Source organism: Colius striatus, chromosome Z (genome assembly GCF_028858725.1).
Source record: "Colius striatus isolate bColStr4 chromosome Z, bColStr4.1.hap1, whole genome shotgun sequence".
Classification (NCBI taxonomy): Eukaryota; Metazoa; Chordata; class Aves; order Coliiformes; family Coliidae; genus Colius; species Colius striatus.
Window position 1 is genome coordinate 66,799,597 of NC_084790.1, and position 16,985 is coordinate 66,816,581.

The 16,985-nt window shown below is 43.5% G+C and overlaps 1 protein-coding gene across 1 annotated transcript in view; it reads left to right on the forward strand.

Moving 5' to 3' along the window:
* The first annotated feature begins 8,369 nt into the window (after positions 1-8,369).
* Positions 8,370-16,985, forward strand: part of NTRK2 (neurotrophic receptor tyrosine kinase 2) — a 210,387-nt gene continuing 201,771 nt past the window's right edge. The window contains exon 1 of the mRNA XM_062017810.1: positions 8,370-8,785. Within this exon, the coding sequence (XP_061873794.1) occupies positions 8,577-8,785 (209 nt within the window). The 5' untranslated portion in view covers positions 8,370-8,576. The remainder of the gene's footprint in view (positions 8,786-16,985) is intronic.

Sequence of the window (16,985 nt, forward strand, 5' to 3'; positions counted from 1 at the left end):
TGCAAATAGAAGGGTAATTGTCAGCTCTTCTTTGATACAGATGTTGCTTGTCAGCTCTTCTTTGATATAGATGTTGCCAAGACACAAGGCAATGTTGCTTGTCTGAACTTCAGAAAACTAACATCAAATGCACCTGGACATGGCTGCATGAAGAATCAATGTTATCTGAATCTTGTGAAAAGGACTAAGTACTGAGGATGATGGTACAGCTTAAAATGTCTCCTGGTCTGTGTGGTTGCTGTGGGAAGCTAAGTGGAAGTGCCATAGAAACCTGCAGAACATTATGTAAGAGAATCCCTCATGCCCTGTGACCAAATCTGTGGGATTTTGGGAGGAATATACGCTGGAGGATATGGGAAAAAGATTACAACATGTTAGTAACCAGGCTGTGGAAGACACACAAAACAATTATCAAAGGAGTGGTTTTATTCATAGTTGAGAGGGGAGGAGAGAGCGAGCGAGCGAGAAAATATTAATCAAATGGATCTAAATGGCTTTCACTCTAGACAAAAACCTGAAGTTAAACTTCAACAGGAAAGGCCCCAGATTATAGCAGAGTGGCTTAGCAGCAGACTTGTCAGCATGTTTTTTCAGGTCAGAGGGCGGCTACAAAGATGGGATTTCATAAGCTGGGAACAAGACGTTTTCTGAGAGGAAAGTATTTTGTTCTTCTGTGAAGAAGTTAGCAGGTCTTTATAACATTTTAATGATAATTTTTCTATACATAAAATTTTTTATTATAATTTCCTTTTGTTCAGTCTTAAAAATAATTAGTATCAAGTAATCTCCTCTATCATGTAGAAGCTGTCCAAACACCCATAGAACATCTGAAGACACAGTCAGACAACAAGGAAACTGATAACAAATACAACACTTACATAGAATCACCTCTATTATCAATATTTTTAACTTCACAAAACAAAACAAAAAAACTCTCGTGTACATGATTTTCAGGTAGAAGATTAGACTTACCAAGCCGGTCAACAGTAGAGTGTAGAACTGAAGCGCTGCAGCTGAAGGATTTCCTCCCATCACAAGCCACAGCACTGACCACCAGGATCTCTCGGTCCTGAACTGATGAGGTGGAAACAATTGATTTCTAAACTTGTAGGTCTCTAATAGTTTGAATACTTATCTCTACTCATGGCTGTTATGATATGCTATGATATCAGGAGAAGAGGCATGTTCAGACAACATTTGTAGTTTTGGAACAGAATTATTGTGTCCTACCTGTGCCATCAACCAAAAGTGTTAACTGTACAAGCAACATTTTCCTTTGGAGAAACAGGCTGTAGAATGAGATTTTACTTCAGTTTGAATGAGACACTAGAATGGTCATGACAAGTATATCTGCATCATAAATTAAATGCTTTCTACCTTAAGCACTAAACTACAGAGCTGTCTTTCTCCAGATTACTGCATTTCATAAGGCCTAGAAGGACAATGAGGCAAAAATCACATTTGCCTGTCACTTGAAATATCTTAACTCCATAATCACGAGCAATGCATGTTCATGATACATAGTCCATGCAAATGGAGAACAATAAGTGATGAGCACAGGAGTAACTCAATAACTTGTGAAGTCAACTGAAGTTTGCTTGCAATGTTCCAATAGATAAGTTTTAAGACAATTTATAATCCTTTTCATTAGTGTACTGGAGACGGGGGTTTGAGTACCCTTAATTTTTTCTTCTTTTTCACTGATCAGTGTAAAAGAGGATTCTGAATATAACCAGGTCATCATGGCCAGAAAATACATGCTCAGACTGCTTTTTAAACTAGGAAAAAAATGTAAATTGGCTGCCAGATTTTTATTACTTTGGCATTTTCCACCTGTTGAACCCTTGTACAAGCATGTCATTCACAACATGCAGGCATATGGACAGTTGAGGGACAAATGACTTCTGTGAACTGACCAAGTCCATGTAATTGATACAAACTTAACCTAAGTCATAGAATCATAGAATGGTAGGGGTTGGAAGGGACCTTTAGAGATCATCTAGTCCAACATCCCTGCTAAAGCAGATCCATCTAGATCAGGTCCCACAGGAATGCATCCAGGCAGGTTTTGAAAGCCTCCAGAAGAAAGAGACTCCACACCTTCCCTGGGCACCCCGTTCCACTGCTCCATCATCCTCACAGTGAAACAGTTTTTTCTTATGTTTAAATGGAACTTTCTGTGTTCCAGCTTCATCGCATTACCCCTTGTCCTGTCACCAGATACCATAGAAAAAAGGTATGCTCCAGCCTCCTAACATCCACCTTTTAGATATTTGTAAATATTAATGAGATTCCCCCCTCAGTCTCCTCTTCTCTAGACTAAACAGCCCCAGTTCCTGCAGCCTTTCCTCATGTGAAAGATGTTCCAGTCCCCTGATCATCTTGGCTGTCCCTGCACTGGACTCTCTCCAGCAGTTCCCTGTTCCTTTTGAGCTGGGGAGCCCAGAACTGGACACAGGACTCCAGATGAGGCCCCACTAGGGCAGAGTAGAGGGGAAGAAGAACCTCCATTGACCTGCTGGCCACACTCCTTTTGATGCATCCCAGGATGCCATTGGCCTTCTTGGCCATGAGGGCACATTGCTGGCTCATAGTTAGTTTATTATCAACCAGGACCCCCAGGTCTCTGTGCAGAGCTGCTCTCCAGCAAGTCAATCCCCAGCCTGTACAGGTGCATGGAGTTGTTCCTTCCCAGATGCAGGACTCTGCACTTGTCCTTGTTGAACCTCATGAGGTTCTTCTCTGCCCAACTCTCAAGCTGGTCGAGATCCCACTGAATGGCAGCACAGCCTTTTGGGGAATCAGCCAGTCCTACCAGTTTGGGGTTTTTGTTTTTGTTTGTTTGTTTGATTTTTAAAATGGTTTTAAAATTATTGTTTGAGTTTGGTTTTTTTTTTTTTTTTTTAATTATTTGTTTGAAAATATACCTCTTGACAAAACCAGCAAAACAGAACATAGAGATGCTCAGCTGCTTTGGGATTCCTGTTGCTGATGTTTTACTGATAAACACGTGAAAATATGCTGTGAGAAGGTGTCCAGAAACAAGAGTCTGCTCTGTTTATCTGGCTGCTGAGTGACTCAGAAGAGTGGTGGATAAAACAGACCAAAGTAGTGCTAGGAGCCTGCACTGTCACAGGGAGGAGGCAATCAAGCACGGGGTGAGGGAAGTCATCCTTTTAAAGTCTTCTTAGCTCAGAATGATGTTTGCTCTCATAGGATTACTAGAAAGCTACTTGTGGAGTCCTGTCAGACAGAAAAAAAGATGAGTGCTGCCTTGGACTTCAGCAGAAAAGGGAGACTCATGCTCCTTACAGTTATTACTTTTACCACTCCTTCAGAAATTAGTGAGCATTTTTTTTAGAACAAATGCTCTAAAGGGCTAGTCGGAGCTAATCCAAGCATCAGACAGACACAGGCTACAGACTGGGTTGAGTGCCTTGCTGCCTTCAAGTCACGGGGAAAGCCATGGCTTTGGAATCCTGTGGGGATATGAAAAGCAAGATTATGCTGTGGACAGCGCCCCTAGAAGGTGCCCCTTGTGAAGAGATCTCAGGTAGATATCCCAGGCAATATCAAATTAGACTCAACCATTAGAGCCTCGGGCCCTCATTTATCTCCTTGTTTATTAGAAAGTGGTAGTTAACTGTTAACTTTTCCTTCCCATTTCCTCCTTCCCTTCTTTCCAAAATAAAGAGGTGTGATAATTTTCCTGAGCACAAGGTGGCAGGATTCAGCTTCGCTTTAAAGCAAGTAAGTGCTGAAGAGTGCTTGAAGTCTTCCATTATTCAGAAGTGCAAAACCAGCTATGATCAAGTAGCTAGATAAATCTGCAATAGCTGGAGCACTGGAAATAACAAAAGGCAAGCTAAGACATTCAGAGACTGCCTCGTGTTTGGAGGAAATTCAGAAAAGGACCGTGTGGAAGAAGATTGTTGTTATTGAGGGAAAAGACGTGGGAACTCGGGGGAAAGGAAGCAAGTAAAAGCCAGAACAGTTACTAGCCCTGCAGATGCTGAAGATTTAAGTTCTTATGTTCATTCTGAGCCACGATGCAGCCCTGTGTCTCTGACCACAATTCTAGCTTGAATGCAAGAAAATCTTAATGTGGAAAACGTCATGGGAATCCTGATATATGTCTGGAAACAAAAGGTTTCTGATAAAATCTGGAGTTCCTGTGAGCTGTCCAAGCTCTCCTTGTTTTAACTGCTAAAAATCACTGTAGTGTAAGCAAAATGTGAGCAGTTTTTTTCTATTTCATTTTGATAAAACTGGTCTTTCTGGACAGGATAGGATACCCTAGTACACACAGAAATCATGTGGCCCTTACCTTTTCCCAGACTATGTGGTATAATTGCCCACCTAAGTAATGATACTGGCACTGGGATTCTTTGTGTTCCAAGCTCCTGCCACTTTTCTAGAAATCCAGGTTTGCACTTTTTCAGACATTTTCTATAATTTCTATACTATGATACAGATATACTTTATGTACAATGTACAAACTAAAGTTTCAGAGTGACCAAATTGAATTTCAGGATGGTAATTTCAATGAATCACTTTGAATATTTCAGCACCTTCAGATTTTACTTCTAATACATTCAGATGAATGCATACTGATAACTTTATCTACCCCAGTACGATAACAACAACAAAGCAATATGCATTTGCAAGTGAACAGAATCTCTGGGAGGTTGTTAATTTGTTTTCACCTACACCAGGCAAATCTGATTCTGCTTCACCAGCTCTGGAGGGGCTCATGTCACCTGCTCTGAGAAGGCTCTCTTGCTTGAAATTCCAGTGTTTTCCAAGGTGATCTACTTGTCATGCTTAACATCCTTTCCACCCGAAATTTTTTTTAATGTTGAACATGAATCTTCCTTGTTGTAAATCAAGTGCATTGCTTCTTGTCCTATCCCATAGACAAAGGAAAAAATTATTACCTGTCCCTTTTCATACCCTTTTATGTATTTCAGGAGTGTAACTGCACTTCTCTTCAGTCTTTCATGCACTGAAGAAAGCCACTTCTTTCAATCTTGACTTACAGTTTGTTTCATAGCCCTCTGATCACATACTATAGCTTTGTTGAATTTTCAAGTCCTTATTCTAGCTCTATCACGTTCAGGATGATGTTTGCTCTCACAGCACTGACAGAAAGCTACTTATCTCTACTGGTTTAGTCATAGCTCTCCTATAAGTAATGGTTCATAGGAAGTATTCAAGCAGTTCTTTCCAACTTTATTTAACCTGTGAGAAAAGCCATAGAAGAATAGTGTCACCTTTATAAAGAAAACATCTATGTAGAAATAAAGTCACAACTTACCACAGCAATTCTTTGTACAGCTATGCTTCTGTAAATTTAGAATTAAAAGACTCAAAGCATCTAGCCATGCCTATTGAAAGAGCTGCTGTTTCCCACAGTAAGCCAGCAACGGTACTTCTTGGTGGAGCATTTCTATTTTGGTGGCCCTAGCATACTACACTTTCAGGTTGTTACCCTTCCAAATTCTGCCCCCAAATTAGTTTGATAAAACACTAACTTTAGAGAGGAAATAAATTTTTAACAGAATTTGGTATTTTACCAACAGGTTTTAACATCTGGCCATTTTTGTCACCGCCACGCAGAAATCTGTGTGATTGAGTCCCAATCCCTGTAAGAGACAATTACTGAATACAACTCAGCAACACTCGTGTAAGAAATATCTTTAAGTTGCAGAAAATACAAACTGACATTTACCATAACAGGTGATGATGCACCTTTCCAGTGCATGCTCTAGCGTTCTTACCTGCAGCCTTACCTACAGAACTTCCCTCTTCCAACACTATTGCATTATCTAATCAGCCAGTTCAATTCAGTCACGGGGTTTTATCTGAAACTAACAGCTTCTGAGTTTCCCAGAACCACAGAAAATAGAGATGTAAGCTGTCTGTGAAGTAATAAAGCCCAGTATGTGCCCATATATGATTAGATCACTGTGAGCTTACGGTCATAAAATTGCTAGGAGTATTATGGTGAGTGTTTGTGGCCTTAAAGAGTTGATTGATGTTTTTTTGTGTTCATCCAGGAGAGAGGAGGAGAATTAAGCACATTTTTCAATATTGTACATAGACTAGGCTGGAGAGCAATAATGCAAGTTCTGCAGCAACTTCCAGGGTTTTGACATTTTACTCCTGTACTCCTTTAGAGACTTTTCTCACGTTTTTTTCTGAAAATGGAATCATTCTGGCATCTATGCTGTTGGTTTTTCTGTGTCTCTTTTTTTTTCTCTTTATCACTTTCCCTCAAATCCTTTAAAAACCCATAAATATTTTGCCTCTGTAAAATTGCTCCATTAAATTTTTGTCTTGCTATCCTTCTCTAAATGCTTCTGTTTAGAGAAGTATTTTGAAAGCTATTAGTGCCCCTTTCCCCCCCAATTTTCTGATACTTATAGACAAAATGCCTTCTACTTGAACACTATTTTTTATAGCCCTTGCATGTTCTTATGCTGGATCATGTAGCTTTTTTATTTCCTGGTCTTCCTTTCCTGTAAAAAAAACCCCCACCTTCCTGATTTTATTTTAAAAGTACAAAATGCTGAACTTGGTAAGGAGATAACATTCTGAGTAGAAATTTATCTATAAAACAGTTTTACTTAATTTTAAAATTAATTTGGATTAAGATGGCATGATTGACAATATTTCGACAAATATCTCTTTATCTAGTCGTCACTCATTGCCTTATAGGGAGATATAAATCAATGCTGCAGCTAGATTTGGCTAGTAGGATGTTCTTTGAAAGCAAAACCAACTCTGTCTGTGACTATGTCAGGCCTAAGAACTCACTCACTAAGAACTGGATTTCCTGTAGCCTGAGCAAATGCAAAAAGAACGGAGTGTCTTTTCCATTAATAAAAGCCCTGTCAATTTGATTCCTGAGCACGCTCTAACAGCATATTGACTACTCATTCCATGCCTTTGTAACAAAAATTTCTGTAACCTTTCTTCCTTTAATTCACCCTGATTTACTCATTTCAAAATACTGAGCTCAGGTAATTAGATCATCACTTTTGGATATAACGGTACAGAGGCAAGTAAACAGCCTGCCAACACAAACAAAGAGTACCTGTCGTTTACCAGAGCAGAAGGAAGAGACTCAGAAATGCCAAAAGAAGAGCGTCGTTATTAGGCCAAATTTCCCTCGTCTCTGCGAATACGTGGTACGCTTAGGTAAGTCAGTCCTGCCTCTGCCTCAGTGGCGTGGTAACGGCACCTCCGCTGCCAGCCACCCCCGCCGGCAGCGCGCCCTGCCCCGGCCCGCGGGGCTGTCGGCGGCCGCGGCCGGCCCCAGCGCAGGGGTGTCCCGCGGGGCGCGGCGGGGTCCGGTGCATGGCGGTGGTGGGACGCGCGGGGGCGCCTGCGGAGCGCCCAGCGCCGGGCACTGCGGCGGCTCCGGCACCGGCACCGCTGCGCAAAACCCGCACCCGGCGATGGGAGTGGGGGTAGGGAAACACAGGACCTCCCCGATCTCCGAGCCGTAAAGGGAAGGACAAGTTCTGAGGAAAGAAACAGGGCTTTTAGAGCCGCTCGTCCGTCGCCTCCCGGTGCTCTTACAACATCCCCGATTATCACCCGATGGCGAGATCCCGCCCCGGCGGGAACGCCCTGGGTCCCTCGGCAAGGTGTCCCTGTCGGCGCGGCGCGGCGCGGCAAGGCGGACACAGTCCCCTCCGACGGCGCGGCGCTCCCCGTGCCTAGGGCTGCGCGCCCGCGCCGGTGTACGCGTGTGTCACTGTCAGCGTGTCTGTGTGTATGTGTGCGTCTGAAGGCTCAGGCGCAGACTGCCTATTGGTATCTCCTCTTCGGCACCCTCCCTTCTGCCCCCGCCTCCCTCCCTTGCTGCTGCTTTTGTCTTTTTTTTTTTTTTTTTTTTTTTGGTGGTGGTGGGTTTTTTTTTTTTTGTTTCAGGCTCATTTTGTGGAGTTTCTGCCCCTCTCTGCGTCAGCCCCACGTCACTTTGCCGGCAGCTCCCCGTCTTGGGCTGGAGCAGGAGCCGGGGCTGCTTTATTATCAGCTGGAGAGAGGAGGAGACGGTGCGTAAAGCGCCGAGCACGGCGCCCCGAGCCCCGCCGCCTCTGCCGCGGGCTGCGCCTCCCTCCCTCCCCGCCTGCCCTCCCTCCGGTGGGCAGCGGCCGCCCGAGCCCCCGCAGGTAGGAGCGCAGCCTCCGCCACCTGCCCCCGCCGCCCCACACGTTTTGCAGCATCATCGGGAGCCGCCGCGGGGGCAGGCGGCGCCGGTGTCCGTCCGTCCGCGGGGCCGGGGTCAGGTGCCGCGCCGGCGGCCCCGCTCGCCCCTCTCTGCCCCCGTCCCGCCGCAGCGCCTGGCCCCGGATCCCGCCGCCCAGCGGAGCTCTCCACCTCCCCTGGCTCCGGGCGGGCAGTGCGGCGTGGCGGAGCGGCTGCGGCGCACCCATGTGAGCCCCAGCCGCGGGGTCCCCGCCCGCAGCACGGAGAGGCTGAGCACTCTCTGGGCGTGCGCTCCGACAGCGGCGGCGGGAGCAGGAGGAGACCGTCGGGGCAGCGCTGGAGTGAGTGGGGGCGGCATGGTGTCCTGGCGGCGGAGGCCGGGGCCCGGCCTGGCGCGGCTCTGGGGCTTGTGCTGCCTGGTGCTGGGCTGCTGGCGGGGCGCGCTGAGCTGCCCCGCGTCCTGCCGCTGCAGCTCCTGGCGGATCTGGTGCGCGGAGCCGGCACCGGGCATCGCCTCCTTCCCTGTGCCGCAGCGGAGCGCCGAGGGAGACAATGTCACTGAGATGTAAGTACGGTCTGGGCTTGGCCCGGCCCCGGCCCGAGCGCGGGCGCAGCGGGACGGAGCAGGCGGACGAGGCTGCGGGAGGGGGGCGGCGGGGGAACTTAACGGCGCCGAAAGGCACTTGCTCCGCGGGCGGATGCGGTGGCTGGAAGCCTAAAAGCCCGGGGTTATTTAATTTCAACACCACTTCTCAGGCACACCGCTGCGACCCCGCTTAGGTGATGAATTTTAATTGCCCACGATGCGGTTCCCGGGGAGCGGGGCGGGCGGCGCGACAGGAGGGAGCGCGGGAGTCGCCGCCGGCCGCAGCGGGACGGCCGCGGAGTGGAGCGGCGCCCCGGAGTCCCAGCCTCGGCTCCGATCCCCGGCTCCTGACCGCAGCAGGTCCGGGGGGCACGGAGGCAGTTATTCTGTTTATTTTTGAACTTTAGCTCCCGTAGTTTATTCCTGCCAACAGAGTTTTGGTGGGTGGCTTCACCTCCCCCCCCCCCCCATATCTCCTCGTTTTTTCTTAAAAAAAGTCCCAAGCTACCCAACAAAAAAGAAGGGAGGAGAAAAGGAGGGAATGCGGCAGATTCTGATGGAAGGGACAGCAAACTATCTTCCCGCTCCAGACCAAAGGCATGCGAGCCTGCTTTGCCCTTCTCAGTGAGATGTCTAGAAGGAGAAAATACTGAGCCTGCAGAGGAATGAGCATTGTGCTGCCTCTCAGCAAGTGCTAGAGGATTAGGAAACTGTTTTAGTAGTGAATAAGGTGCAAAAAGTTGGTTGGGTTTTTTTTCTCTCTTACCTGTATGTTGCTTTTGTCCTTATTTGCCTGCATTTTGCATTGCAAAGATGATATTACAATGTTGTGTAGCTTTTCATGTTCAATCCAGTGTCGTTTCACAGCTCTGTGACGTCCTTATACATTTCCAGAGAAAAGCTGAAGAGGTTTTTCCCCAGGAAAAAAAATTGGGCATTTGACTTGGATCTGGGGAATAAAAAGCTTCTTGAGCTGTTCTGTCTATCTCCGTATTTCCAGATTCCTCATATTGGACTGATTGTGTGGCATTGGATTGATTTCCATGGCATTTAATGTCAAAGGCACTAGAATATTTTCCCCAAAATCTGTACAAATTTCTCACTACTGGCATTCTTTATCTTTTTTTCTCTATTTCAGTTTCTTATAGAATCTGTATAAAAAATTCTGTGAAGTCACTGTGTGATTTCAGATTAAATTCTAGCTTTCGGGCCACCTTTTTGCAGTTTGCTGAAGTCAGTTTGCTGCATTTCCCCGTGTGCTTTTGGGAAGACATCCATTTCTACTACTCATATGCGACCTACTTTTGGTAGATTTTTGGGACCTACTGTAAAGAAACAGTCTTTTTGGTGTTGTTACAGCAGTTGTTATTTCAGATGCTTGTTAAATAATCTCTGGATTGCTTCACACAGGGAAAAAAAAAATTACTTTGAGCTGTGTGCATCTCTGCTCATTCTCATAGGCATTGCTAACCTTATTGTCTTGTGCTTTCAATTCGGATATGAGAGCAGTTTCCCTGTAGAGTTTAAACTCCGTTTAAAAGACCAGAGGAGAAAATATATACGGAAATACGTATTCCAAGCACGATCAGGTTAAAACATGTCTAGTCATTTTGCATTGATGCTCTTGGTCTTCGTTTTTCTTGGCTTTTTCAGCATCACCATCTTCACAATCCATTTTCGTTTTTACTGTATCATTCTGTGACATTGCATGTTGTTGTGTTTGGTGATCTAAAAATAATTTTAGTCATGGATTTCTCAGGAGATGCTGTTGCATGTATTTAAGATGGTCTTTTCGTGCATACTTTTAACATAAAACACAGAGACCTTTTAATTAGTTTATAAGCATAAATTAAAAATCAGACTGCAGTAGCTGCCACATTATTTCATTGAGGTACCTCAATAAACAGTAAATATGTAGGGAAGTGGTTTTGGTATGGTAGGTACAGATCGTTCAAGCATTTTTTAACACCACACATCTTCCTTTATTCTAGCTGAGAAATGGGTTTAGAGTCTGGGGCACTGCATTTTACTTGGGAAGCTTCAGGCTTGGTTTTTCTTTTATGTGCTCTGCAGATACAGAAGCACAATTCCATTGGTCTCTGATGTAATTACTCATTGTGTAAATAAGAGTGAGAAGAGTGTAAGACAAACCATTTCTAGAAATTTATTCCCATGTGTTTCCTGAATGTCTTGTTGAAACCAATCCTTCATTTGTTTCTTATGTCCTGCTCTTGACAGAAGCAAATCTTGCGGTCCAAGGCAAAACATCTGCAGGCACCCCAGGGCAGGTGGACTGAGTCAAGATCCTCACCTAAGCCATGTGCACTGTGAGCATTGGAATAATTGCACAGTTAGGGTGGCCATATAGAAGTCCATAGTGGTGCAGAGGCTTGGCAGCTGGCCAGGTAGATGGCATCAAGCAGACAGGCTATAAACAGGCAGAGAGGGTTTCCCCTTGGCTCTGAGAGGTAGGAGAGAGCGCCGGGGTGATGCTGGTAGGAATGACAGAGCTGCGGTCCCATACAGCAGGCAGCCTCCACCACTTGATACCCAGGTGCTTCAGCTCTGTTTTGATAGGTAAACTGCGATTTAGAGCTGAATTGGATCACCCATCCAAATCTACCGACGGCACTCATACAGCTTCTGCATCAGCCCTGAGAGGGCCAGATGCTAAAACTTGGTGTGGGAGGGCATAAGAGTATTTACGCCTAGTGTGTTTCTTAGTAATTTTTCTTGCTCTTTTGCTTTGTAGTTGTTTTTGCATAGGTTTCTGTTAAATTGAATGAAAGATACAATTTTGAAAATCCTATGTCTCTAATAAGATTTTAGATTTGTCTAGCTGGCTGTGGTGCTGATGTGGGCTTGGTCTTTATCTTGAAAGCATGTGTCAGTGCTGAAAGCGCTTATCATAGCAGAGCATAATCATAATAATTGTTTGGTAGTTTTGATAATATTAGAGAGAAATTGGACTTCAGAGTAGAACTCTGCATTAAAATCACGAGACTGGTTACTGAAGATCACATTAAGAGCCAAGGACCAAGAGTGGTGACAGGAAAGCAGGTATGTAAGTATTGTTAAATCCATACATTGTAGGCACAATAGCAAGTAAGCAATCCTTGGCAAGATCACTCAAGCAAAAATATTAAGAGAATAGTAAATAAATAGCTTTTTAAAATGATCAGGACTTCTTGTAAAAGGATTGGTTCTAATATTTTCCAGTGTTATTATCTCTCAGTATATATGACTCTTCAAAGGTTGATTTCAAAGTGTCTCCTTGCAGTGCAAGTATATTCCTGGCCTAGTTTCACAGCTCTGGTATCAAGTCATTAATATGTTGACTTAGGATTGTTAACGTAACTGAGGTTTCAAATTAATTGGTGTATTTCAGGAAGAACTGCTCGCCAACAGAGTAGTAGGTGACTTTTAAGCTCTTGCCTATTAGAGGTGATTGTGTATTGCGTACTTTTCAAAACCACAAAATAAATTTCTAATGCAGTTACATAAAGTACTCTAGAATTGTTAATAAATAAGATAGGGTAAGTAATTTATAGAGTAAATTATTTAACAAGTCATGTGAGCTTGTGCTAAAAGAAATAGGCATGTTTAAATTAATATGAAGCTTAGAGCTCTTGGTATTTTGGGTCTCCTTCATTTTATATTTCTAGGCTGCTGTAGATTTAGAATCATAGAATCAGTTGCAAAAGACATTTAAGATCATGGAGTCCAGCCACTAACCTAACACTGCCATGTCCACCACTAAACCATGTTGCTCAGCACCTCATTTATGCATCTCTTAAATATCTCTGGGGATGGTGACTCCATCACCTCCTCAAGCAGCCTGTGCCAATGTCTAACGACCCTTTAAAACATACTGTATTTAAAAATATATTTAATGTAATGTAAAAAAGTCTGTTTCAGCCCTCATCCTTCTGGTTCATGAGGACTGATGGGGCTCCTCAAGGTCTCTGCTGGGACTGTCTCCATCTGGCTGAGATGAAGCAAGTCTTGCTGGGAGAGTGCACCATCCTTCAGGAGGTGCCCAGCCTCAGGCAGAATTGAGCTGACAGGAAACTGACTCTCCCTCCATGTCTTTGGTCACTTAGGAGATTTGAGAGAGGTTTGGGATTTTTATACCAAGCTGGAAGCTATTTGTGTGAATTCAAGGATTTGGTCTTGAATACGTTGTTTTCAAGAAACTTCCACTTCTTTCCATACTAAAGAGAAAACAGAGGGCCTGGGAGTGCAGCCTGTGATATCTTTAGGATGGCATTTTCCAGATTTCTCAGGTTCTATTTTTTCTTTTTTATTTTTATGCTGACAGTGTAAGGGAGAAAGTAGCTTAGCAGGATTCTAGATCCCAAATTGCTGCGAAGCAGAAACTTTTACATAACTAAACAGGAGCCTTTTTTATCCATTTTGAATTTTATTTTGAAGTAGGAGGGACACTCCCCATTTCTTTTTTTTTAATCCTGATTCTCTGTCTTGAAGTTAATTCTGCCTTGAATTCATGTGTTTGTCATCCACTACTGCATGAACGTCTTAACAGTACATCGGTGAAGGTGGCCATCCAAATATCCTTGCCCAAGCTGGACAACTGTAGGGGTTAATAAAAGCTGAAAAACGAACAAACCATTTCAATTCTTTATTGCTCTTAAATGTATATTTAGCTTGCTACATTTGAAAAACCTCTCTTTGAAAAGCCTTTAAAAAGTGAAGCACCAATTATATAAATTCATTAATTGACATGCATTTCAAATGGAGAAATAAATTCATAGAGGTTCGAAAGCCTGTTTTGCCTGGGTCTGAGTATGCTCTGTTACTGGATGCTATTTGTGTTTGCTAACATCTCTTCATCCAGATGTATGTAGGCACATAGCGGCTATTAAAATAAAGTATAATTGGGGTGCACCTTAATTACTCTTCAGTTGTGAACCTATATTTCTAGAAACTGCAAAAAGCAAACCAAACTACTCCCTCTCCTGAAATACCTGTATGGAGAGCCTGTTTCTTACATAGCTAGTATTAACCCAAATGTTGCACAGTCATAATGGACTATGGGAAATAGACCATGACATGGGAATTCTGTTGAGAATATGCTTTTTTTTTTTCACCTCCTGGAAGAAAAGGACTACACTGAGTGTTGATCACTGACAGAAGTTACAGATGAAATGTAAAAATAATACCTATGCAGTTATTCCTGTTTCTAGCTTATGTTGTCGTCAGTAGGATACATTCTTGAAGATCAGATTTCAGGTCAACGTTCTTTGATCCACAGATGAGGCCTGAAGAAATTAGGGTTTTTTTTTTAAAGTAAGAGAAAGTGGAACAAGGCAGGCCAAAAGCCCAAAGCATTTTAGAAGCACTTTAAGAGATGGTAATCTCTGAATGATGTGACTTGAACCAGTAGCCTGCTGGTCCTGATCCAGCGAGGTACTTAAATGCCTTTTATTTCAGGGCGAAGCTGCGGCTGAGGTTCTGACCTTTATAAAGACAGTGACAAAACTGGATGGAATTAGTATTTCATCAGGGTAGAGTAGTTCAGAGTACATATGCAAAGGATGAAAAGAAATTTAATTCAAGCACTTTCCTGTCTATTTCAAGTTTGGAAGAGGAGGGCCCTGTTGCTCCGTTATTTGACATGTTTTTGACTTGCGGATTTTCTTGGATCTCAACTGTTTCCCACTGTGTGGAGACTGAATATGTTGAGGCAGGAGGAAGCTGGGGCTGAGTATTTTAGTGTGATGTGTGTTACAAAGTTTTAGATAATTCTATATTGAAGTGGACCTGCAGATCCTACACAAAACAATATAAGCTGCAATCACAACACAAGCTTGTGTGGGATCCATGGAGGATATGTGGTTCACTGACGCAGTTGTCTGATGATAAAAGAATGGCAATACAGTAATCAAAGTTAGACCGTTGCTGAAGCAGAAAACCTGTGAAATGGCAGCACTTCTGAGCTCCTTATGGAACAGTCTGTCAGTAGAGCTGTAGATGGGGCTGTGCAAGTTACCTATTTTTCTACTTGCTTTGGCAGTTGAGCCAAAAGAAATCTAGCTTTAGGTTTAAATGAAATTATTGTTACCTTTTTTATTTCCTAACCAGACATGTAGAAATAATTAAGGCTGTATTCAGCCGATAGCTTGGGAAGCTTGCCACATTGCACAATCAGATGCTGTATTCCATATGAAGAGTGTCTAGGATGTGACTTTTCCCATTCTTTCACAACAACTATCTGATTTTCTGAATGCCAGGCAGCACAGCGAGCACATGCGGATAAGTCATGTGCACATACTGGGCATGTCAGACTCACTGGACGTAGGCTGAGAGACTTTTCACAGCATGTGCTGTGGTTGTCATGTGCTGGACATTGCTAATCATGCCTGGGACAGTCCCAGGATGCAGCATTTAAAATCTGGCAACTCCTTAGGAACTGTGTAGCGAAGGCACTCAACTCAGCTGGCTGCTCTGCCAGCAATGGTGAGTTCGCTTCTTCCAGGAAGTGATTCAGGAGGCTGAATTAGGTTCCTACTGCAAGTTACTCGATGGAGGCTTTCCCTTGTCTTCACTACAGGGTATAAGAAAATCTTGGGGACCTAGTTCACTGGGGTGAGTGGAAAAATCAAGACTTTTCTTTTGGTGAGCGGGATGGAGCAAGACATGGTGTTAGATTTGAAGTAAAGTTTTTGAGGTCCCAGATGAATCATTTTAGTAGTGTATGTAGGGAACTGCTCAACTTGAAGCAGAGCATGGGTCTAAACCAAGGTCTTGCATGTCAGCATCATGACTACTGTCCTGTGTGGCGTACAGATGTGGGTTTGCCTTGGTTCTTCCTGTCTGAGCTGCCTTGCTTGGCATGGAGTATGTAAATGTGCTTTGGGGTCAGAGAGCAGGACAATCTGTTTAGCTATGCAACTATGATGCTTATTTGTATAGTGAGACAGATGAGTCCTGCTCCTGCCTCTGCTGAGTGTTCAATTACAGCAAAAATTAGAACAGCATAAACAGATGAGGTTGACACTGGCTTCCTTTGGTTTGTTTTATAGTATAGTATATTCTGAGAGACTGGGATCCCATGCCCTTAGGAAGAGGAAGGAATTGAACTTGATACTCCCAGCTGCAACTGGAGCATTATTTCTAGCATTTCTTATAAATCTGTGATCTTCTACCTCACACACACATGCTTTTTTTTTTTTTTTCCTTTTTTTGCTTTGGTTTACTATGTTAATTTTTTAAACAGGTGAATCTATTTGATGAATGTGGATCTAGTTCAGGAAGGTGAAATTCTTTTTCTTCTTTTCCTCCCTTCCCACCAGGTTGGTGAATAGTCTGTTTCATATTTATTTTCTACTCCTCCTTGCAGTCTTGCCTGTTCCTAAATTTTAGAAACAGGTTTTGGAACACATTATGCATACTGTGATCCTCACCTGATAAACACATACACAGTACTCTCCTGCTGAGAGGAGTTCTGTTGACTTCATGGGATTGACTATGTAGCGTACTTAAGCATATGCTGAAGTATTTCCTAGTTTAGTGTGATGGTAGTACAAATATCTTTTAAAGACTGTGTATTGTACACGTATTTAGAGGTTTATGCAAAATTTAAACTTTTTGGGTTGGATTAAAATAGATTTATGAATATTTTGAGTAAGCACAAATCCACATGATGTCAAGGCACGTAAATAGAAAAATATTAATGCAGGATGCTACTTCTGCACTAGACATTGCAAATGTCATTGCAGATCCTGGACCATGTTTCTGTGCAGCAACTGTGTTGTCACTTGGAGCCTATGTGGTATGGGGGACATAGACTTAGGTGGCACAGCTGCAGTAATAGATACCACTTGTCCTGGAGGTGGGTGTGGGTGGAAGAACAACTCTGTTAATCTTCCCTGTCCTGCATATTTCTTGCAAGCCTCCATGGCATTCCTGTGTGAATGGAGACAGTACAGATTTTTACTTCTGTTGCTCCATGTCTGAGTGTGTGCATAATTTTCATGTACTGCAGAGCATTACTGCATATTCTTTTGATGTTTAGTGAACAGTTTAAGCAGTTCTGTGCTTCACAAGTAGGTACCTGAAATGAAAGGCTTAGGAGGTGTGAGTCTTAATAGTTGAAGGTGTTGCTGAAATCTGTGCTCAATGTTGTATAATTGCAGGTGATCACTTCACCTTTGCC